The 22,661-nt window shown below is 45.5% G+C and overlaps 1 protein-coding gene and 1 non-coding gene across 2 annotated transcripts; one reads left to right on the top strand and one right to left on the bottom strand.

Moving 5' to 3' along the window:
- The first annotated feature begins 10,122 nt into the window (after positions 1 to 10,122).
- On the top strand, positions 10,123 to 15,936 carry LOC138070286 (steroid 17-alpha-hydroxylase/17,20 lyase-like). Its single transcript, XM_068961446.1, has 8 exons — positions 10,123 to 10,419; positions 12,010 to 12,148; positions 12,353 to 12,582; positions 13,345 to 13,431; positions 13,820 to 14,035; positions 14,350 to 14,519; positions 15,048 to 15,151; positions 15,650 to 15,936. The coding sequence occupies exons 1-8, from the start codon at positions 10,123 to 10,125 to the stop codon at positions 15,934 to 15,936; spliced, it is 1,530 nt and encodes a 509-aa protein (XP_068817547.1).
- A 708-nt stretch (positions 15,937 to 16,644) lies between these two features.
- Positions 16,645 to 16,716, bottom strand: TRNAS-GGA (transfer RNA serine (anticodon GGA)). Its single transcript has one exon. It is a non-coding gene; the product is annotated as a tRNA-Ser (tRNA).
- Positions 16,717 to 22,661: the final 5,945 nt, after the last annotated feature.

The following is a 22,661-nucleotide window of genomic DNA, read 5'->3' as shown; positions in this document are numbered from 1 at the left end:
CTCTCCTTCCTATTCTTTGGAACTCTGCATTCAGATGCTTATATCTTTCCTTTTCTCCTTTGCTTTTCACCTCTCTTCTTTTCACAGCTATTTGTAAGGCCTCCCCAGACACCCATTTTGCTTTTTTGCATTTCTTTTCCATGGGGATGGTCTTGATCCCTGTCTCCTGTGCAATATCATGAACCTCATTCCATAGTTCATCAGGCACTCTATCTATCAGATCTAGTCCCTTAAATCTATTTCTCACTTCCACTGTATGATCATAAGGGATTTGATTTAGGTCATACCTGAATGGTCTAGTGGTTTTACCTACTTTTTTCAATTTAAGTCTGAATTTGGCAATAAGGAGTTCATGATCTGAGCCACAGTCAGCTCCCAGTCTTGTTTTTGCTGACTGTATAGAGCTTCTCCATCTTTGGCTGCAAAGAATATAATCAATCTGATATTGGTGTTGACCATCTGGTGATGTCCATGTGTTGAGTTGTCTCTTGTGTTGTTGGAAGAGGGTGTTTGCTATGACCAGTGCGTTCTCTTGGCAAAACTCTGTTAGCCTTTGCCCTGCTTCATTCCGTAATCCAAGGCCAAATTTGCCTGTTACTCCAGTTGTTTCTTGACTTCCTACTTTTGCATTCCAGTCCCCTATAATGAAAAGTACATCTTTTTTGGCTGCTAGTTCTTGTAGATACAGCAATTTCACTCCTGGGAATTTATCTGAAGAAAACAAAAGGACTAATTAGAAAAGATACATGCCCTATGTTCATTGCAGCATTATTTATGGTACCCAAGATATGGAAGCAACCTAAGTGCCCAACAATAGATGAATGGACAAAGAAGTTGTGATATATATATACATATACCAGATTCAGACTCAAATTGATGAAAATAGGGAAAACCGCTAGACCATTCAGGTATGACCTAAATCAAATCCCTCATACAGTGGAAGTGAGAAATAGATTTAAAGGCCTAGATCTGATAGATAGAGTGCCTGATGAACTATGGAATGAGGTTCATGACACTGTACAGGAGACAGGGATCAAGACCATCACCATGGAAAAGAAATGCAAAAAAGCAAAATGGCTGTCTGGGGAGGCCTTACAATAGCTGTGAAAAGAAGAGAGGTGAAAAGCAAAGGAGAAAAGGAAAGATATAAGCATCTGAATGCAGAGTTCCAAAGAATAGCAAGAAGAGATAAGAAAGCCTTCCTCAGCGATCAATGCAAAGAAACAGAGTAAAACAACAGAATGGGAAAGACTAGAGATGTCTTCAAGAAAATTAGAGATACCAAGGGAACATTTCATCCAAAGATGGGCTCAATAAAGGACAGAAATGGTATGGACCTAACAGAAGCAAAAGATATTAAGAAGAGGTGGCAAGAATACACGGAAGAACTGTACAAAAAGGATCTTCACGATCCAGATAATCATGATGTTGTGATCACTAATCTAGAGCCAGACATCTTGGAATGTGAAGTCAAGTGGGCCTTAGAAAGCATCACTATGAACAAAGCTAGTGGAGGTGATGGAATTCCAGTTGAGCTGTTTCAAATCCTGAAAGATGATGCTGTGAAAGTGCTGCACCCAATATGCCAGCAAATTTGGAAAACTCAGCAGTGGCCACAGGACTGGAAAAGGTCAGTTTTCATTCTAATCCCAAAGAAAGGCAATGCCAAGGAATGCTCAAACTACTGTGCAATTGCACTCATCTCACATGCTAGTAAAGTAATGCTCAAAATTCTCCAAGCCAGGCTTCAGCAATACTTGAACCGTGAACTTCCAGATGTTCAAGCTGGTTTTAGAAAAGGCAAAGGAACCAGAGATCAAATTTCCAACATCCACTGGACCATGGAAAAAGCAAGAGAGTTCCAGAAAAACATCTATTTCTGCTTGATTGACTATGCCAAAGCCTTTGACTGTGTGGATCACAATCAACTGTGGACAATTCTTCAAGAGATGGGAATACCAGACCACCTAACCTGCCTCTTGAGAAATCTGTATGCAGGTCAGGAAGCAACAGTAGAACTGGACATGGAACAACAGACTGGTTCCAAATAAGAAAAGGAGTACATCAAGCCTGTATATTGTCACCCTGCTTATTTAACTTCTATGCAGAGTACATCATGAGAAATGCTGGACTGGAAGAAACACAACCTGGAATCAAGATAGCCAGGAAAAATATCAATAATCTCAGATATGCAGATGACACCACCCTTATGGCAGAAAGTGATGAGAAACTAAAAAGCCTCTTGATGAAAGTGAAAGAGGAGAGTGAAAAAGTTGGCTTAAAGCTCAACATTCAGAAAATGAAGATCATGGCATCCGGTCCCATCACTTCATGGGAAATAGATGGGGAAACAGTGGAAACAGTGTCAGACTTTATTTTTTGGGGCTCCAAAATCACTGCAGATGGTGATTGCAGCCATGAAATTAAAAGACACTTACTCCTTGGAAGAAAAGTTATGACCAACCTAGACAGCATATTGAAAAGCAGAAACATTACTTTGCCCACTAAGGTCTGTCTAGTCAAGGCTATGGTTTTTCCAGTGGTCATGTATGGATGTGAGAGTTGGACTGTGAAGAAGGCTGAGCCCCGAAGAATTGATGCTTTTGAACTGTGGTGTTGGAGAAGACTCTTGAGAATCCCTTGGACTGCAAGGAGATCCAACAAGTCCATTCTGAAGGAGATCAACCCTGGGATTTCTTTGGAAGGACTGATGCTGAAGCTGAAACTCCAGTACTTTGGCCACCTCATGCGAAGAGTTGACTCACTGGATAAGACTCCGATGCTGGGAGGGATTGGGGTCAGGAGGAGAAGGAGATGACCGAGGATGAGATGGCTGGATGGCATCACGGACTCGATGAACGTGAGTCTGAGTGAACTCCGGGAGATGGTGATGGACAGGGAGGCCTGGAGTGCTGTGACTTATGGGATCGCAACAAGTCGGACACAACTGAGCGACTTAACTGAACTGATATATATATACAAGAATACTACTCAGCCATTTAAAAAATGAATGAAATCTTGCCATTTGCAATGAAATGGATAATGGATGGACCCAGTGGGTATTATGCCAAGTGAAATAATCAGGCAGAGAAAGACAAATTTGGTACTATTATCACTTATCTGTGGAAGCTAAAACACAAAACAAATGAACAAGCGTAACAAAAGAGAAACAGGATTATAGATACAGAGAAGAAGGAGGTGGTTCCCAGAGGGAAAGGGGGTAGAAAGAGGAAATAAATAGATGAGGGAGATTAAGAAGTATAAACTTCTAGCTGCAAAATATATGTCACAGGTGTGAAATGTACAGTGTGAGGAATTTAGGTAATAAATATGTATTATCTTTGTATGGTGATAGATTGCAATTAGATATCATGGTCATCATTTTGAAATATATGTAAACATTGAATCACAAAATAAGGAAAGTAAGGAAGTATGCTTTTCTAGAAAGAGAGAATACCAGAGCAGTCAGGGGAAAATTCTCAGAGAGAGGGAGAGAAGAGATGGGAAGATACACAAAGGAGGAGACTGACAAAGCAAGATTAGGGTAGGACTAAGTGAGGATATAGGAATCCCTGAGTCAATGATAAAGTCACTATTGTAAGAAGTTAATGCAAACTATGAATCCTGTCTCCAGAAAAATATATATTTATATGTACCTGCAAATGTTGCATGCAATCTCAGGAGGTCACAAACTCCATAGACACCCCAACTTTTGAAAGTAAATTTTTTTCTTCATGTATATTTTGTTACTTTAAAATTTTTTATTTTATATTGGAGTATAGTTGATTTGCAATGTTGTGTTTAAAGTAAACTTTTCATTGAAGTATAACATACATATGAATAATTGGTGTCCCACTTCAAGTGAACTTGCTTGTGTTACCAGAAACCAGATCAAGAAGCAGAACATCACCTGTCCCTCAGAATCCCTACCTTTCAGCCATGAACCATCCTGCAAGGATGACCACCATCCTGACTCCTATAACTATAGACTAGTTTGCTCTGTTTTTGAATTTTATATAAGTAGAATTATACAGGATGCATTCTTATAAGCCTGGTTTCTTTACTCAGTATTATGTTTGGGCAGTTCATACACATTGGTATATGGAGCTGTACTTCATTCGTTCTCATGTCTATATCATAGCCCACTTTATGATGGATGACAGTTCATCCATTCTACAATCCATAAATATTTGGGTTTTTCCTGGTCTGGGAGTATTATAAACAGTGCTGCTATGAGCACTCTTGGACATGCCTTTTGATGAACATATGTACACATTCTGTTGGTTATACACCTAAGAATAGAGTTCCCAGGTCATAAGTTCTAGTAGATAATGGGTCTTATGTTTTTTGACAAGGAAAACAGGGATGCAGGGGAAGCAGAATTCATACAAGCTTTCAGTCTGAATCCTAGTATAAAGTTATACATGTTTTGCATTGGTCATTTATCCACACTGAGAATGAAATAAGACCACAACAATCAAAGACTTGATGAATAAACCCAAGGAGAGATTCATTGAAAAGATTAACAAAAGTTCTGATGTCAAGAAAAAAATAGAAAAAAAATTTAAGAAATATTAATTGCCAGATGGACTCAGGAAGTCTCAAAGAGTTGAGGAGATCAATAATTACTGAAGAAACTGGAAAATAATGTTAGAGAATTATCTCTCCCCAAAAGTGGGAGGGACCAACACTTCTCAGGGTCACTTTTCTTTAGAGCTTCAAAAAATAGATAATTCCCATGCTATTTAATCTGCTTTAGGACATAGAAAAAGATTGCAAAATCACAATACTAAAACTTGACAATCCATAAGTAAGAAAACTACAACCCATTTTTTTTATATGACTAGAGATGCAACAGAAAGAAAATCCTAAGTAAATTACAAAGAGAATCCAATCTGTATTAAAAGACAATTCTTTGGATAAGTTAGTATTATTCTAGGGTTCCCCAGGTGGTGCTAGTGGTAAAGAACTTGTCTGCCAGTGCAGGTGATATAGGAGATGTGGGTTCGATCTCTGGATTGGGAAGATTCCTTGGAGGAGGGCCTGGCAACACGCTCCGTTATTCTTGCCTAGAGAATCCATGGACAGAGTAGGCTGACAGTCTATAATCCACAGGGTTGCACAGAATTGGACATGACTGAATGCCAGGGGCCAGCGTGAGGAACTCCGCCTATGGCAAAGGTCATGAGGAAGGAGCCTTGGCATACGCAAAGGCGTGATCAAGCCTCAGGAAACCCCCTGTTCCCGAGCATCTACCCCCAAACCAGAGTCTGTTTTATGCTCTCACCTACACCTCTGACTTTACGGGGGGCTCTCCCCCATAACCGTTTCTCTCGGGGAAGGAGTAAACGTGCAGATCCAAGGCAATAAAAATTCCTGGGCGTGACAAGAGTGTTTCAGCTTACGGATTCCTTTGAAGGCTATCTAGCCCACCTGTATAGGTTCGTCCGGCCACATGTGATTGTTTATAGCCTCCCAATCTGAGAGGCATGAGATGTTTTAGACTTACTAAAGGCAAATTCTTTTGGGGAGTTAGAAATTATTAGTATAATGGGTTGGTTAGGAATTATATTGGTGAAGGGTTTTTCATTTGTTGTGTCAATAATTGCTGCTAATTCCCTGCTCTGGGTGGGACAAGGATGTCTCAGGTCAAACCTCTCTGCTGACAGACTAGCTTGTGTGACAGGATTATCCATACTCCTGCCACATGATTGTTTACTACCTCTTAACCATAAACAGCAGAGAGTTTTGGAGTATTTTGAGAGTCTTAATTAGCATAGGGCTTTTTCTTCTTGTTGAGTCAATGATTGCCGCCAGGCCTCCATATCCTTAGGCACCTGGGAATATATTAATCAATGTATTTGGAATATAGCAAAGGAAATATAGTAGTTTTTGATGTTAGCAATACTAAACTTTTTGAGTTAATGGATTTTCTCTTTTGTAATAGATCACTGTACTTTGTTATAAATCACTGTGTCCTTGCTATGTAAAAATGTAACTTTATCATATCTTAAGACTAAATAGATCTTAAGGGGAGCATTGGTGAAAGAATTTTCAGTTGTTGGGCTGATGTTTGCTGCTAAATCTCCATGTTCCCTACCCTTCTAATGAATATAACTAACATATAGGAGAAATAAGTATTAACCTTTAAGACTAATCATGTTAACCTTGGGTTAAATAAATTCCTTTCTTGATTGTAACTCACTACACCCTCACCCTATAGGAATGCAACTTTATTTGGAGGGTGGTGCCTGGTTTAAGAAAAAACACTTGGAAAAAATAAGTTTTTTGGTTATCAGAAAGAAAGGATCATAAAATGTCAGCAGGTCTCACTCATGGCCAGAAGATGATGTAATATCCCTAACACCTTTTTTTATACATTTATGTGAAGCACCTGATTATGATAAAGGTCAGGACTGCTGACCCCCGCATGACTCTGTATTCATCCCTATGTGTAACAAAAGGTATATAAGCAAACCCAAAAATAAAGAAATCGGATCAGTTTCTGGAAAGACTGATTCCCCCATGTCGCTTCTTTCTTGCTCCCGTTTTCCTGGCTGAATTCCCATCTGGGGCATGGATGCTATTCCACGTAATCCAAGTTATTCAGCCTCTTTTTCTCCACTAATATTCCTACTACACTATCCATTTCTAATCTCTCTATATCTGTGATTAAATATGTATTTTTCCAAAGACGCCGACTCCGTCCCCCCACCTTCAAATCACCCTGGATCCACCGGGGCTGGACCCCGGTAACTGAATAAACTTAGCATCCTAGGAATGGCAGGATACTAAGAAATCTACTAATATAATGCATCTAATAATAATTCAGTATTTGTCAGAGTCTTTAAAAATATGTATACATAGCCTTTGACCTACAATTCCACTTTTTTGAATTCTATCCTAAGAAGATATAACAGTTATATCCAAAGTTTTCACAAGGCTATTCCTTAGTGTTGTTTATATCAACAACAAAGACAAAAATAGAAACAACATAAAATGTCCAATAATACAAAACAGGGTCAGTTAAGCTATGTTCTACATATTAAATACATATGACCATGAAATAATATGCAGCCATTAAAAATAATGCTGTAGAAAAGCTTTTAATAACATAGAAAACTATCCATGCCAAAAAATGCATATAGCATCATTAAGTTTAAAAATATATTTGAAATTTTCATTTTTTAGCTACCTGTATTCTCCAGATTTTTTGCAGTTATCATGTATAACTTTTATAATATAGTGATAAGGATGTGAAGCAACAATTTTTAAAAATTCCTGTTTCTTATTTGTGTTTGGATGTGAAATATCAGAGAATCACCTTGGCATTCGCTTGAGGGACAGAAAGTCCTTTCATTTTTCTCCACCAGCTGGTTGACCCCACTTAGGGCCCTGCTTGAGTGAATCATAGGCCTCACCACTTCCCACCGAGCTGTCAAACGTTATACAAGATTTCATGCAGTCTGCCTAGCACTGAGGCCAGATTCTCCCTCCACTGTGCCCCTGTTGCTTTCCTGCTATGGAACTTTCAATGGCTCCCCACCCGCCCTAGCTTTCCCATTCAGGCCTCCAGGGCCTGATTCAATGTACCTGTCAGATCTTGCTTCTCAGGTACTGCCCCTTGCACACCCTCTTCAAGACTGCAATCAAGGCCATCTCACACACTGTACCTCTTCTAGCTTCCACGTGTTTGACTCCACTGCTCTCCCTTCCAACGGTGCCCCTCCTCCCCTCTCCCCCTGCCTCTGCCTATTAAGTCATCCTAATCTCTCCTTCAAGGCTTAGCTCAAATCCCCTTGCTTTCATGAAGACTACTCTAGCTCATACCTCTGACTCCAAATGGCCCTAAAAGTCTGAACAACATTTGAACTGTTGAAGTAGTGGGCAACGAGACAGTCTGCTTTGCAAGGCCTTGTGGATTCATCTTTATCCTGAGCTCCCTGCCCTGCTGCCTTCCTGCTTAATTCCAGCAGCCCTTATACAAGTCAATACTCTTCAAAGTATGAACACTGGCAGATCACCCCCAGAGAGGGGCAGAAATTCCATCTCTCACCTTTGCAAGTCTCACTCAGTGGGTCACGGTTACTTGCCTGAGGACCCACCTCCTCTACGATGAATGACACCAGGAGTCACCTTGGTGATGACTGACACTCTCTTGTGACTGTGCCTTTACCTGGTATTATCAAATCATTGATAAATACTGACTGAGCCACTGAAGGTGTACAGCAGAAGATGAGGATTTTGTTTGTTAGGAAGATATACTAATAAGAACTCAGAAAAATGAGGAAGGCCATTTTGACACAACAATGATTCTGGTAAATACTGAATGAGCATGTACTTCATGTCAGGCAGCACTTCTACATGCATTATCTTAGTGAGTCACGACAGCCTTAAGAAGTATATCCCAGGGCTTCCCTGGTGACTCAGTGGTAAAGAATCCGCCTGCCAACGCAGGAGACACAGTCTTTTGATCCCTGATCCAGGAAGATCCCACATGCTATGCAGCAACTAAGCCCATGCAGCACAACTACTGAGCCTGTGCTCTAGAGCCCGGGAGCTGCAGCTACTACCCTATGTGCAGCAGCTACTGGAGCCTGAGTCCCCTGGGTTCCACAAGAGAAGCCACTGCAATGAGAAGCCTCCCCACTGCAACTAGAGTAGCCCCTGCTACCCACAAGTAGAGGAAAGTCTGCACAACAATGAGGATCCAGTCAACAGTAAATAAACTGATTAAAAATAAACATTAAACTTTTAAAAAAAGATGTTATTCCCATTATAGAGGAGGAAACTGAAACTTAAAACAGGTAAGTAACCATAAAGTTACTATCTGACCCAGTGATTCCACTTCTAGGTATTTACCACCCCCAAAATTGAAAACAGAGACCCAAGTAGATACTATGTTCATGCTGTGGACATGTACACCCATGTCCAAAGCAGCGTTATTCACAGTAGCCAAAAGTGGAAACAACCTAAGTGTCCATCAACTGATGAATGAAGGAACAAAAGGTGGTATACCCACTTAACAGAATGTTGTTCAGTCACAAAAAGGCATGGAGGGGCCTTACCTTGTAGTCCGGTGGCTAAGATTCTACACTTCTAATGCAGGAGGCTCAGGTCCAATCCCTGGCCAGGGAATTAGAACCCACATGCTGCAATGAAGACTGAAGATCTTGAGTACTGCAGCTAACTCCCAGCACAACCAAATAAACAAATATTTAGAAAATGAGTGAAGTTCTGACGTATGCTACAAAGTAGATGAACCTTGAAAACATCATGCCTAGAGAAACAAGCCAGTCACAAAAGACCAAATGCTATATGATTCCACTTATGTGAAATAGGCATATTCACAGACAGATTAGAGCTTACCAGGGACTGGGGAAGGGGAAGGGGGAGTTATTGCTTCATGGATATACTTTCTGTTTGGGGTTGTGAAAACAGTTTTGGAAGTAGACAGTGGTCATGGCTGTACAACACTGTGAAGCATATTCAATGCTACTAAATTGTACACTCAAATGGTAAACTTCATGCTAAACCTTTTAAGTCATATAGCTAGAGATTGAGCCTAAACCCATCTAACAATAGGGCCCCTGCTCTCGACGCAAAGGTTTCACTCCCCCTGGCAAAAGCAGCAACTAGGAATAAAGAGAACTGGATTCTTGTCATCACTATCTGTGTGACTTTATTCAAGCCTGACTCTGGGAGGCCTCACTTTCCTCAGCTGATAAAATTGGAGAGCTGTCTGTTGATTGTGATTTCATAGTACAGAGAGTCCCGAGCCGTGATTCCTGACCCAGATATCATTTGCTTCTGGCACACTCTGGAGACGTGGATGGACAGAGAGTAAGGGACAGGGACTACCTGTCTGTGCCCTTACCTAGCCCCTCCCTTAGGGGTGTGCCCTGGTGTGGAGCCAGCTCTTGAAAGAAACCTCCTCTCCGCTTCCCTCCCCATTCTGGGAGAGGACTACTGGCTGTGCTCCAGGATAAACTTCCACCAAGGCGAGCAATAACACAAAGTCAAGGAGAAGGTCAGGGGAGCCCTTAAAAAGGCCTTCTTGCACCCTAAGGTGGCTGAAGCCACTCCACAGCTCTTTGTCCTGCCTGCTGCCACCTGGACACAATGTGGGTGCTCTTGGCTGTCTTTCTGCTCACCCTCGCCTGTTTATTTTGGCCCAAGACCAAGCACTCTGGTGCCAAGCACCCCAGGAGCCTCCCATCCCTGCCCCTGGTGGGCAGCCTGCCGTTCCTCCCCAGACGTGGCCAGCAACACGAGAACTTCTTCAAGCTGCAGGAAAAATATGGCCCCATCTATTCCTTTCGTTTGGGTTCCAAGACTACTGTGATGATTGGACACCACCAGCTGGCCAGGGAGGTGCTTCTCAAGAAAGGCAAGGAATTCTCTGGGCGTCCCAAAGTGGTAAGTAATGCCTCTCATATCTCCCCTCACCAGCCCCTGGGCACGTTGAGCTCTTCAGCCAAGGCCATGCCTGCAATGCCCCTTCTAGTTCCAGCAACCTGTGATTCTTCCAATAACAGACTGGTGGGGTTATGGGTGGGGAGTGACCCCTCAGACCTCACCCAGCCTCTAAACTAGGCAGGAAGAATTAAAGGAAGACTTTATTTTCTGGCTTTTTCTGGAGGTGGGACAGGGTGGGAGTGGTGGTTTGAGGGGTCAGGGAGCCCTTACAACATCATTTCTCCGAGCTGAAAAAGTGAAAGTGTGAGCCGCTCAGTCATGACCAACTCTTTGTGACCCCATGGACTAGCCCACCACACTCCTCGCTCCAGCAAGCATACTAGGATGGGTTGCCATTTCCTACTGTGGGCAATCCTCCTGACCCGGGAATCAAAACCAGGTCTCACCCATTGCGGAAAAGTTCTTTACCATCTCAGCCACTTGGGAAGCCCAAGAGTCTAGCTCTCTGAGCCTGACATCTGAGCTCTCATGATTCACTAAAAGAGTGTATGTAAAGCATTTAGGCCAGTGCTGGAAGTTCTCAATAACTAGCCTTGATGAACAGAGTTCACATGGAAAACGGGTTAGTGATTCCTGTCCTCCACAAAGATTTGTGAGGGGGAAGTACCCTGATTCTTGGAAGGCTGGGATCACTATTTTCTTGGAGCTTCCTGGAGCTGTTCCAGCCATAGGGAGCTGACCTATGCAAGCACTTTCAGGGAGGACACTGAAGATTCAACCTGTCGAGCTTTCTGTTTGCTCCTGGGGGCAGAAGGCACTGGGAGCTAGTCATCCAGCAACACTGCCGGCCTCTGACACAGCACCTGGCTGCAGGGTACTCCCCTGAACGTCCTGGGCAAGGCCCCCTGGCTGCTTATCTTTGATCAGACCAAGGCTTGACTCTTCTTTGCTTGAGCCAGTCGGCCTGGTCTGTGGGCCAACTACCCTCTCCCATCTCTGCTGGGCTGGTCTCTCCAGGGCAAAGAGGAAGGAGGCGGCTAGTCTGATGGGGCCTGCAGATCCGGGGATAGAAGAGGGGAGGTCTGGGGGGACCTGTATAGTTTTGGGGGTCCTCTGGGCAGAAGCAGCTTGGCCCAAGTCCAGGCTGGTTTGACAAGACATGTGCCTCTCCAGATGTGGCCCTGTAGTGGGCACACAGCTGGCAATGGAAGGGAGAACTAAAGGGGGCTCAGCTGCTGTGCCTTTAGCAGCCCCCATCCCCAGAGGACCCAGGGAGGGGCAGGGGCCTGGTGTGTCCTCAGTCTCTGCTCCTACAAGTTTAGACAGTCCATCCCATCACAGCTGCCTCACCCTGTCATTGATCTGAACAATCTAATTCAGGGTTCTTTCTTTCGCCTTACTCTGTCTCTCTGTTGGAGCTGGGAGTGTCAGGCCATAGGTTCTGTCCTACCAAGGCCTTGCAGTCAGGGTGGACTGAAGCAGGGAGCTCTACAAGGAGGCTGATGACAGGTACCAGCCTCTTTGCCCTCAGTGAGGGCAGGTGGATGGTGCCTGAGTCCTTTGTCCTATGTCCTTTCCTGCTTTCCAAAGGCCACTCTAGACATCCTGTCAGACAACCAAAAGGGCATTGCCTTTGCCGACCATGGTGCCCACTGGCAGCTGCATCGGAAGCTGGTACTGAATGCCTTTGCCCTGTTCAAGGATGGCAACCTGAAATTAGAGAAGATCAGTGAGTGTCTGGCTGGCCCTGGGCTGAAGGAGCCTGCAGAGGGTTGGGGAAGGGGAGGGTTCTGGGTACCTCCATTCCACATTTTCTTGGCTACCACTGCCATCTACTGGACATCTGCTCTCTGTCTTAGATTCAGATGGAACTGGTCGAGATGGGGGTGAAGGGATGGCTCAATTCCTCCCTCACACCCCCCTCTCTGCTCAGTTAATCAGGAAGCCAACGTGCTGTGTGATTTCCTGGCTACCCAGCACGGACAGTCCATAGATCTGTCCGAGCCTCTCTCTCTGGCGGTCACCAACATAATCAGCTTTATCTGCTTCAACTTCTCCTTCAAGAATGAGGATCCTGCCCTGAAGGCCATACAAAATGTCAATGATGGCATCCTGGAGGTTCTGAGCAAGGAAGTTCTGTTAGACATATTCCCTGCGCTGAAGGTGAGGATGGGGCCAGGCCCTATGGGCAGACCTCAGCACACCCTGACAGTATCCCCAGTTCTTTCCTCTTACAGTTCACTCCAGACCCGCATTTTTTCCTGACTACCTCAATTACTGTGACCTCTGCCTCCTCTGACTCTTCAAAATCTTGCTGCTTCTCTACAGAAATAGGTTTAGCTTTTACACTGTGCACTGTGATACTCATGGTAATGCTGGTGGTGGGGTTTAGTCACTCAGTCCTGTCTGACTCTTGCGACCCCACGAACTGTTACCCACCCGACTCCGCTGTCCACGGGATTTCCCAGGCAAGAACACTGGAGTGGGTTGCCACTTCCTTCTACAGGGCACCTTCCCAACCTAGGGATTGAACCCACGTCTCCTGCATTGCAGGCAGAGACTTTACCCGCTGAGCAACTGGGAAATGCCATGTGCCAGTACCAAAGCTCCACATTCATTAATCACGCATTCCTTTTGGAAGTGGGCTTTATTATCCCCATGCAGATGAAAATACAGGCTTCAAAAAGTTAAGGAACTTAATCACGCCTTGAGACTCATGTCTGTGTTACTACTGAGTAAAGTCTCAGTCATTGCTAGATGTTTGATTGAAGGGGGAAGGGGAAGTGGAGGTGACTCCTTTCTCCCTTTTTCACTGATGCTCCCCTTCCGGGTCCCTATCCTGCTTTCCATTCTGGCTGAAGGTTGGGGTCAGAGTGGGAACTCACCAGGGATGGCCAGGGAGAATCTAACATTTCTACTTTGCAGATTTTCCCCAGCAAAGCCATGGAAAAGATGAAGGGTTGTGTTGAAACGCGAAATGAATTGCTGAATGAAATCCTTGAAAAATGTCAGGTAGGTGATGAAGCAGAAGAGATGACGAGTTAGGGGGAAAGTGGCAGGAGAGCAGGGTAGGGTCCGTTTTGGACAGTGTAGCAGCTCCAGCACCTAGCAGAGAGCCTGCCATATAGTAGGTGCTCAGTAAAACCTGACTTAACTAATAAATAGGAGTAGAGAAGTGAGGAACTGAAGAGGACGCTGAAGGGTCCCGTCCACCCCGCAAATTTAAGGAGGGCCCAGTGTTTTCTCCACTTCCACAAGTTCATGGGTCCTGACGAGCCTCCCTCCACTCCCTCATTTCCAAGCGGGAGAAGCCTTTGTGTCTACAGTCTGGGTGAGAGTATGGCAGGGGTTGCAGATGGGGCTCCTTCCTCTTCATCGTCTCCCAATCTCACCCAACCAGGAGAACTTCACCAGCGACTCCATCACTAACTTGCTGCACATACTGATGCAAGCCAAGGTGAACGCAGACAATAACAACGCTGGCCCAGACCAGGATTCAAAGCTGCTTTCAAACAGACACATGCTCGCTACCATAGCGGACATCTTCGGGGCTGGTGTGGAGACCACCACCTCTGTGATAAAGTGGATCGTGGCCTACCTGCTACACCATCCTTCGGTGAGTTTCTCTCCACCCGAGCCTTCCCAAGCACTCCTGACCCCAGGCACTCTCACTTCTGCTCCAGAGAAAGGGAGAGTCAGTACCTCAGGATTTCTTTGCAGGATGCCTGGGCTGAAGCACCCTTTGCCCAAGCAGTGGTTGGCTCTCGTCCTTCGGTGGAGCTGCCCCATCTTCTGCAAGCAAAGCCGGGGTTGTAGAGCCACCACTGGGAAGGGTCTTGCCCTTTTGGATGTGACAGTAGGATTCTTCTAAGCCCTTGCTTCTCCTGGGCTGATACGCCCTGGTAACATCCACCCTGTTCTGGCCCTCAGTTGAAGAAGAGGATCCAGGATAGCATTGACCAGAATATAGGTTTCAATCGCACCCCAACCATCAGTGACCGGAACCGCCTTGTCCTGCTGGAGGCGACCATCCGAGAGGTGCTCCGAATCCGGCCTGTGGCCCCTATGCTGATCCCCCACAAGGCTATCATTGACTCCAGGTGTGCCTTCCCTCCCAGGAACATCCAACCCACCTGCGCCCTCCCCCAGCATCTGACTCTTCCAGCTGGCTGGTCAACCTACAGTCAACCACTGACAACCGATCATCCTACCCATGACCCTACTGACCAGTGTGTCTTCTACCCACTGACACCCACTCACCCATCGACCTGACCTCCCTCAGGAGCTGCTGCCGCCTGGGAGACATGTGCTCCTACCCAATCCAAAAGCTGCGACACACACACACACACACACACACATTCATGCACACACGCAGCAGCTCAATATGCACACCCACAGGCCCTAACAGACACACAAGTGTTGATCCCAAGTGCTAGTCAGGAAGAGAGGGCTGGATTCACATTCAATCTGGCAGAAGCTGAGGAGAAGATGCAGGAGTGGGCATGAGGGAGTGGCATGAGGGAGCAAAGGACTCTTTTCCCCAGGGTAGGGACCACGGAGACTTGGGGCAGAGCAGGTGGGGAAGGACAATACTCCAGACCCTCTTTTCCTCTCCCTCTCTGGGGCAGCATTGGCGACCTTACCATTGACAAGGGCACAGACGTTGTGGTCAACCTGTGGGCACTGCATCACAATGAGAAGGAGTGGCAGCAGCCCGACCTGTTCATGCCCGGTGAGTCCCTCTTCTGTCCTGCCCCCTGGCCACACAGCCCCCTCTGTGCCCACCTCTCCAGCATTGCTTCCCTTCTGCCAAGCTTCCTACTAGAAGACTCCTGACTCCCACTACATGGACCTGTTGACACCCCTAGCCTACCCGACACTTACCCAGATTCTTCACAGCTGGGTTTCCCACTCTCCTTCCACCAACTGCAAGCTCCTCTTCTAAGAAGGCCCATAGGCATATGTCTCCTGTGAAGTCAGCCCCCTCTCCTGTTGGATGGTGCCATTTTCATCTATTTAATACACCTTTTCATCCTTTCTGAATATTCCATCTTCTCTGTGTGATTAAGGGCTACCTGAGAGCAGGGCATTTATCTCTCCTAAGATTGCCGCCCCCCCAAATAAGGCTGTCCACCTTCCCGACTGGGGCTCCCCAGGCAGGGCTTTCTTTCCCCCTACTCCTCTACTGACCCTGGCCTGGCCCCTGGCTGATGGCTCCTCGTGTCTGCAGAGCGCTTCTTGGACCCCACGGGTACGCAACTCATCTCGCCATCGTTAAGCTACTTGCCCTTTGGAGCCGGACCCCGCTCCTGTGTAGGTGAGATGCTAGCCCGCCAGGAGCTCTTCCTCTTCATGTCCCGGCTGCTGCAGAGGTTCAACCTGGAGATCCCGGATGATGGGAAGCTACCCTCTCTGGAGGGCAATCCCAGTCTCGTCTTGCAGATCAAACCTTTCAAGGTGAAGATCGAGGTGCGCCAGGCCTGGAAGGAAGCCCAGGCTGAGGGTAGCACCTCATGACTCCACCCTATGTGACCCCCACCCCACACAATTAGAGGAGCTCCCCCACCCTCTCCCACCATTCCTTCTTCCTCCCTGCCCCGTCTGCCTTCTTTCCCAGCCTGCAGCCCTGGCAGTGATATGCATAAAACAGTTTCTTTCTCCAAAGGTCCTTGAGCAGCTCCTTCATTTGTTTACTTGTTTCTTTCAACAAGTATTTTATTGAACACCTACTACGTGCCGTTCACTCACTGTCCTTGGACCTCATGCTCCTTGGCCTCATGAAATTTAAAATTCTAATGAGGGCTGACAAATGAACATTTCAGAGACTCATAAGTGCTTTGGAGTCAATTATACTGGGTGCTGATGATGTGCGGGGAATGAAAGGCTGGGGGAGCATAAAGACTGGGGGGAGGTGCCCCCTGCTGAGAGAGCAGCAGGGAAGAGGCTCAGAACACTGGATTAACCTGCCAGAATTTCACCCCTGGACACTTACGAGGAAAAAAAGTTCTCCCTTGAGGTATCCTGGCAATCCCTCATCACTGGCTTCTACTGCCATAGAATAAATGCACTGAGAAGTATGCCATCTTCGGCAAAAGTAAGTAAAGTCGCTCAGTCATGTCCGACTCTTTGCAACCCCATGGACTGTAGCCTACCAGGCTCCTCCCTCCATGGGATTCTCCAGGCAAGAATACTGGAGAGGGTTGCCATTGCCTTCTCCAGGGGATCTTCCCAAACCAGGGATCAAACCCGGGTCTCCTGCATTCCAGGCAGACGCTTTAACCTCTGAGCCACCAGGGAAGCGTGGTGCAAAGCTGAGGGACAAAATAGCAGGGAGCATGTGACAAAGCAAGCGGCACTCAGAGAGCAGGAAGGCAGTTCTACCATAGTGTCTGCACAGCTGGCCAGGAGGGCAAGTCCTTTCCTTCTGTATTAGCTGTATCATTACCCCTCCTGTTTGAAAGCAGGGATTGCAAACTGCTGGCCCATGGGCCCACTACTGAGTTCTATGTCCACGTGGTACCTTTGTTTTACAATTAAAAAAAAATGAAATTAACTGTCAACATCTTAAAATGAAAAGGATTCATACAGAAATTCTGATTTCCAGCTTCTGAAAATCCCAGGGCCATATTAGATAAGGTCACAAACGCACATGGCCTCTAGCTCCACCTCAGCCTCCCCAAAACCCCTACTGTCCAAAAACCCCATCTGCTTGACTCAAGCATGTCACTGCCTAGTCCCTGTGGGCAACTGATGAGCTCCTCCTGCTCTCAAGTTCAGTAATACCCCATTCATCCTCTCACTCTGAGGTTAAGGCCTGCTCAGAGGCCCAAATATGAATGGCAGACATCTGAACTCTCTAGACCGAGGCTCCAGCTACATCTTACACGTGCCACGCAAAACAGCAACCTGGACAAAAAGGAGGGTCCCTCTTCTCTGACTGAGGAGAAGATCTCTAGCCAGTCAGGAAAACCTCCAGCCACAACACTCAGGAAATGAGACAGAGAACCAAGTTCTGCCTGGTGCCTGTGTTCATCAAGCATCTGGCTGGGCATTTTTATCCAAGTTACATATTCCTCTTTTTTTACAGGAAACCAGGAAACCGAGATTCAGAGTGATCACACAGCTAGAACAAGTTTTCTGGATCTAAAGCTGAAATTTTAGTGGGAAAAAAACCTGAATGATTAGCAATTATCCTAAACTTTCATGCTGGATGCTGACAGGCACAAAAATGACAGATAAGACATGGACTTTGCCTTTGAGGAACTCTGTAATTAGTAAACTGTTAGGGTAAAAAAAAAAAAAGCTTCTGTTTGAGTTCTTATTGCTGAAAATCTTCCTAAAATATTCAGGTTCATTTTGTGCCTCAAATACAGTCTAATCAACAGAATTCATTCCTTTTATTTTTCCCTCCAATAATGTGGCAAAACCTCAGGGTCATAATTTGAAGCAATGATGGTTATATACACAACACACACATATATCTAGTCAGTTTATATAATACACAGTTTTACAGGTCTCAAATGCTTTTCGACAGTCAGCTCACCTTTGAGCCTGCCAGCCAGCACCCAACAAGAGATCAGAAGTCCTACCACCCTTATCTTACAAAGGAGGAACTGACACCTAGCCTAAGGCTGCAGATGAACTGAGACTGTCAAAACTCGGATCTTCTGACTTTCCGTTCAGTATTCTTTCCATGACTGGGCTCTAGCTCATCAAAGTCATGCTTTACCTTGAACATGGCTCCTGATGAAATCAAATAATCACTTTGCCCAAAAAGAGGTGCAGTTTTCAAGGGGATATGAAATATTGAAGGTACATGTTAACATGTTGCTACTGTACTTTGAGAAAGACTCACTACAGTTTCACTGGACAGTGAAGGACACGTGGGGTCTCAGAGCCCTTCTTCACTTTAAGCAAAATTCTAAATTTAACCTCGTTTTTTCATCAGTAGTTCCACCCCACTGCACCAAGCTTTTGTTGGTGGCAAAAGAAATATTAATAAAAATGAGACTTACCAGTCGTGTGCCTGACTGTCTAGAGACCAGTGCTCAGTCACTCACTCACATCTGACTCTTTGCGGCCCTATGGACTGTAGCCTGCGGCTCTCTGTCCATGGGATTCTCCAGGCAAGAATACTGGAGTAGGTTACCGTGCCCTCCTCCACTAGAGACCAGTACCAGAGATTTATTGCCAGTAGAAAGTTCAAGGAAACCACTGGCTTCTACCTCAACAAAGGGTTACATTAAAAATGTTACCCCTGAGTGAACAGATATAAGACTTCTTAGAATCTTCAGACTCCAGAGGCTTTCTTCAAAAGGTTGAATAAACTTTAAGAACTTTCTGAATTTTAAGACCTGACATCTAAAGATTAAAAGAGACATCAGGTGATTCAGAAGAAGGGGAATTTAGTATCCCCCTTTTCTGTTATCAACGATAGATTATAATGCAGGTCAAGAAGCAATAGTTAGAACTGGGCATGGAACAATGGACTGGCTCAAAATTGGGAAAGGAGTACATCAAGGATGAATATTGTTACCCAGCTTATTTAACTTTTATGCAGAGTACATCATGCGAAATGCCCTCCCGGATGAAGCGCAAGCTGGAAGCACAAGTGCTGGGAGAAATATCAACAACCTCAGATATACAGATGACACCATACAAATGGCAGAAAAGTGAAGAGGAACTAAAGAGTCTCTTATTGAAGGTGAAAGAGGAGAATGAAAAAGCTGGCTTAAAACTCAACATTCAAAAAACGAAGATCATGGCATCCAGTCCCACTCCTTCATGACAAACAGTTGGGAAACAATGGAAACAGCGAGATTTTATTTTCTTGAGCTCCAAAATCACTGTGAGTAGTGACTGCAGCCATGAAATTAAAAGACGCTTGCTCCTTGGAAGAAAAGCAATGACAAACCTGGACACCGTATTAAAAAGCAGAGACATCACTTTGCTTACAAAGGTCCATATAGTCAAAGCTATGGTTTTTCCAGTAGTCATGTATGGATATGAGAGCTGGACAATAAAAAAGCTGAGTGCCAATGAACTGATGCCTTCGAACTGTATTGTTGGAGGAGAGACTCTTGAGAATCTCTTGGACTGCAAGGAGATCCAACTAGTCAATCCTAAGGAAATCAATCCTGAATATTCATCGGAAGGACTGATGCTGAAGCTGAAGCTCCAATACTTTGGCCACATGATGGGAAGAGCCGACTCATTGGAAAAGACCTTGATGCTGGGAAAGACTGAAGGCAGGAGGAGAAGGGGATGACAGAGGATGAGTCGGTTGGATGGCATCACCGACTCAATGGAGAGAGACAGAGTCAATGGACAGAGTTTGAGCAAACTCCAGGAGAGGGTGAAGGACAGGGAAGCCTGCAGAGCTGCAGTTCATGGGTTCATATAGTGTCAGACACAACTGAGCGACTGAACAACAACAAGGGCCACAGCAACAGGCATCCAGCTTGAAATATGGGTTGTTATTAAAATAACTGTAGCTTAATTGTTCTTTAGGTCTCCCCAGGAGCCTCAATGGTAAAGAATCCGCCTGTCAAGCGGGAGATGCAGGTTCCATCCCTGGGTTGGGAAGATCTGGAGAAGGAATGGCAGCCCATCCCAGAATTCCTGACTGGAAAGTCACATGGACAGAGGAGACTGGGGGGTTATAGTTAGTGGGATCACAACATTGGACATGACTGAGTGACTAAACAACCCTTGTTCTTTAAGCTGTAAAAAGTTATTGATATTTGGGCAATTCTGAGATTCTACCCTTCTGGGGGAGGTTGTTCAGATTTTTCAGAGATAAAATGTCAGTTCTAAAGGGGTTTGATCTTATCTACTGGCCATAAAAAGTGAGCTCTAAACCTGTCCTTGAGAAGGCACAGTTTCTGCTGATTGGGGCAACCAAGATGATAAGATTCTAAACTTCCGGGCAGATAATGCATATTGCTTAGAAAGCAGCAGGAAAAAGTACCCCTGTTTCTTTCCTCTTTATTAAAACATCTCAGCGCACCCGCCCTGAGGCCTGTGGCTTGTGACTGCCTCCTGAGCAGAGTGCCACGCACTATGCAGTGGTAGTTTTCTGCCCATCCTGTCTCCACCTTGGCTCATCAGCCCTTGGTACCCGCAGGATCAATCCCAGACAAGCCAAACCCACAGATGCAGAACCTACGTGTGCTGAAAGCCAAGCGTACACAGTTATTTTACATGGAGGACTTGAGCAGCCTAAGAGATTGGTTACCTGCAGGGCTTGTGGAACCAAACTCTTGTGAACACTGAGGGACAACTGTACTGACATTTGGAGTCAGAAAATTCAGGGATGACAGAGGAAGAGATGCTTGGATGGCATCACTGATACAATGGACATGAGTTTGGGAGGGCTCTGGGAGTTGGTGTTGAACAGGGAGGCCTGGTGTGCTGCAGCTCATGGGGTCGCAAAGAGTCAGACACGACTGAGCAACTGAACTGAACTAAACTGAATTCTTTGCTGCCGCAACCCTCCTGTGCATCATAGGATGTTCAGCAGCAATCCTGGCCACTATTCACTAGATGCCAGTATCAACACCCCACTCCACCCCTGGCTACTTGTTGCGACAATCAACAACGTCCAAACACTGCTAAAAGTCCCCTGGGGAGGGGGACAAATTGCCCTTAGTTTAGAACCACCATTCCAGCCAAACTGAACCACACAACTCAGTGCAGAATCGTGTTTCATCCAGTCTTTGTCACCTGATTGTCCTTTGGGTTCCCCAACCACTCTGTAAATTCCCTAAGAGAAGGATGAGGTCAATCTCACAAGTGCACCTATTCAGCAAAGGATTAGACACGCAAAAACCTTCAGAAAGTACTCATCCTTGTGACTTGATGATGAAGTATCCCCATGGGCTGTTCCTCTCCCATGTTCGCCATGCCTCTAAGCTACGCTGTACAAGCAGCAGCGTGAAGGGATCCTCCAAGGATCAGGCCAGGGCTGAGGCGACATAATTTCTCATGATGACTTGAGACCGACCCACGGCTCCCTGGGCTCACAGTGACCCAGAGCAATCTGAGCCTGGTTCATCAACCCAGAATCTTACTTCCAAGTCAAGGAAATGATTGTATGTTCATATTTGCCTATTTTTGTTGGCAGCCCATCCCAGCCTATCTGAAGCTTCCTCATCACAGTCCAGAACCACATCCCAGAACCACACCCTAAAGAGTGGGAGGTCATAGGTATTCACACCACTGCCTGGGGGGTGACCCAAGGATTTCCAAACCCTTGAAGAAAACCATAGGATAGGCTGTGCAATAATTGAAACCAAGAATGAGATCATGCATCACAGTTCAGTACAAACTCCTGAGAACATGTGTGTTAAGCAAGAGACCAAACAATAAAGAATACTCTGAATCCCTTTATTCAATGCCCGAGGGAACCAATGTCTTCTATGCACCTCAGTCCCAGCAAACAATTCACCACTTGCAAAAAAAGAAGTCACTGTGTCACACTCCAGCTGCTGGTCTTCAAAGCCTGTCTCCCTCTCTCCTGAGATGTGTATTTTCTGCCACTGTCCCTCCTATCTCTTTCAGTTAAAAGAACAAGACAGGTCAAGCAAGTGACTTCGGATTGAATCTCCATTTTCGGCAACAGATGCCTCTCCTGAGGTAGGTCCAGGTTCAAGTCCAGTTGAGCCCTTTCCAGAGGAGCAATGGCTACAGAGCAAGCACAGAAATGGCTAAACCAGGTCAAACTTGCAGGGCGTTTCAACTCACTGTCAACAACAAACAGATCAACAAACAGAATCATGATTAGTGTCAAGGAGGAACTGTCACCCAGGCGTTAGAGAGTCAGGGGAGGGGAAGGAATTTTATAGCACAGTTCGGTTTTTATTCCCAAGTAGCCGCAATTACTCTCTTCCTAGACTAAAATTTACCTCTTCAAGGAAAAGGGGAGAGGGGTGGATCAAACTCCTGGGATATTATGGAGGAAGTGAATGTTTTCTTTGGCCACATTCTGGGTAAAAGTTTCAAAATCAGTCTTCTTTTCCACTGAGTTACTGTCCAGTCTGCTGGTTTCTCTTTGCTTTGATAACAGGAATGTGATAAAAAAAACAAACCCATTTCTCTAAAAAAGCAGCTTCTTGCAACACAGATGGTTGGTGAGGGGGTGGGGAGCGGGTGTTTAAAAAAGTCACCTTAAAAGCTTGGATGAGAACCACCCTTTCTGTTAGGTGACAGCAGGGAAGTGAGGTGTTCTATGGAGCTCTCGC

Source organism: Capricornis sumatraensis, chromosome 23 (assembly GCF_032405125.1).
Source record: "Capricornis sumatraensis isolate serow.1 chromosome 23, serow.2, whole genome shotgun sequence".
Taxonomy (NCBI): domain Eukaryota; kingdom Metazoa; phylum Chordata; class Mammalia; order Artiodactyla; family Bovidae; genus Capricornis; species Capricornis sumatraensis.
This window is presented reverse-complemented; position numbering and strand designations above follow the sequence as displayed.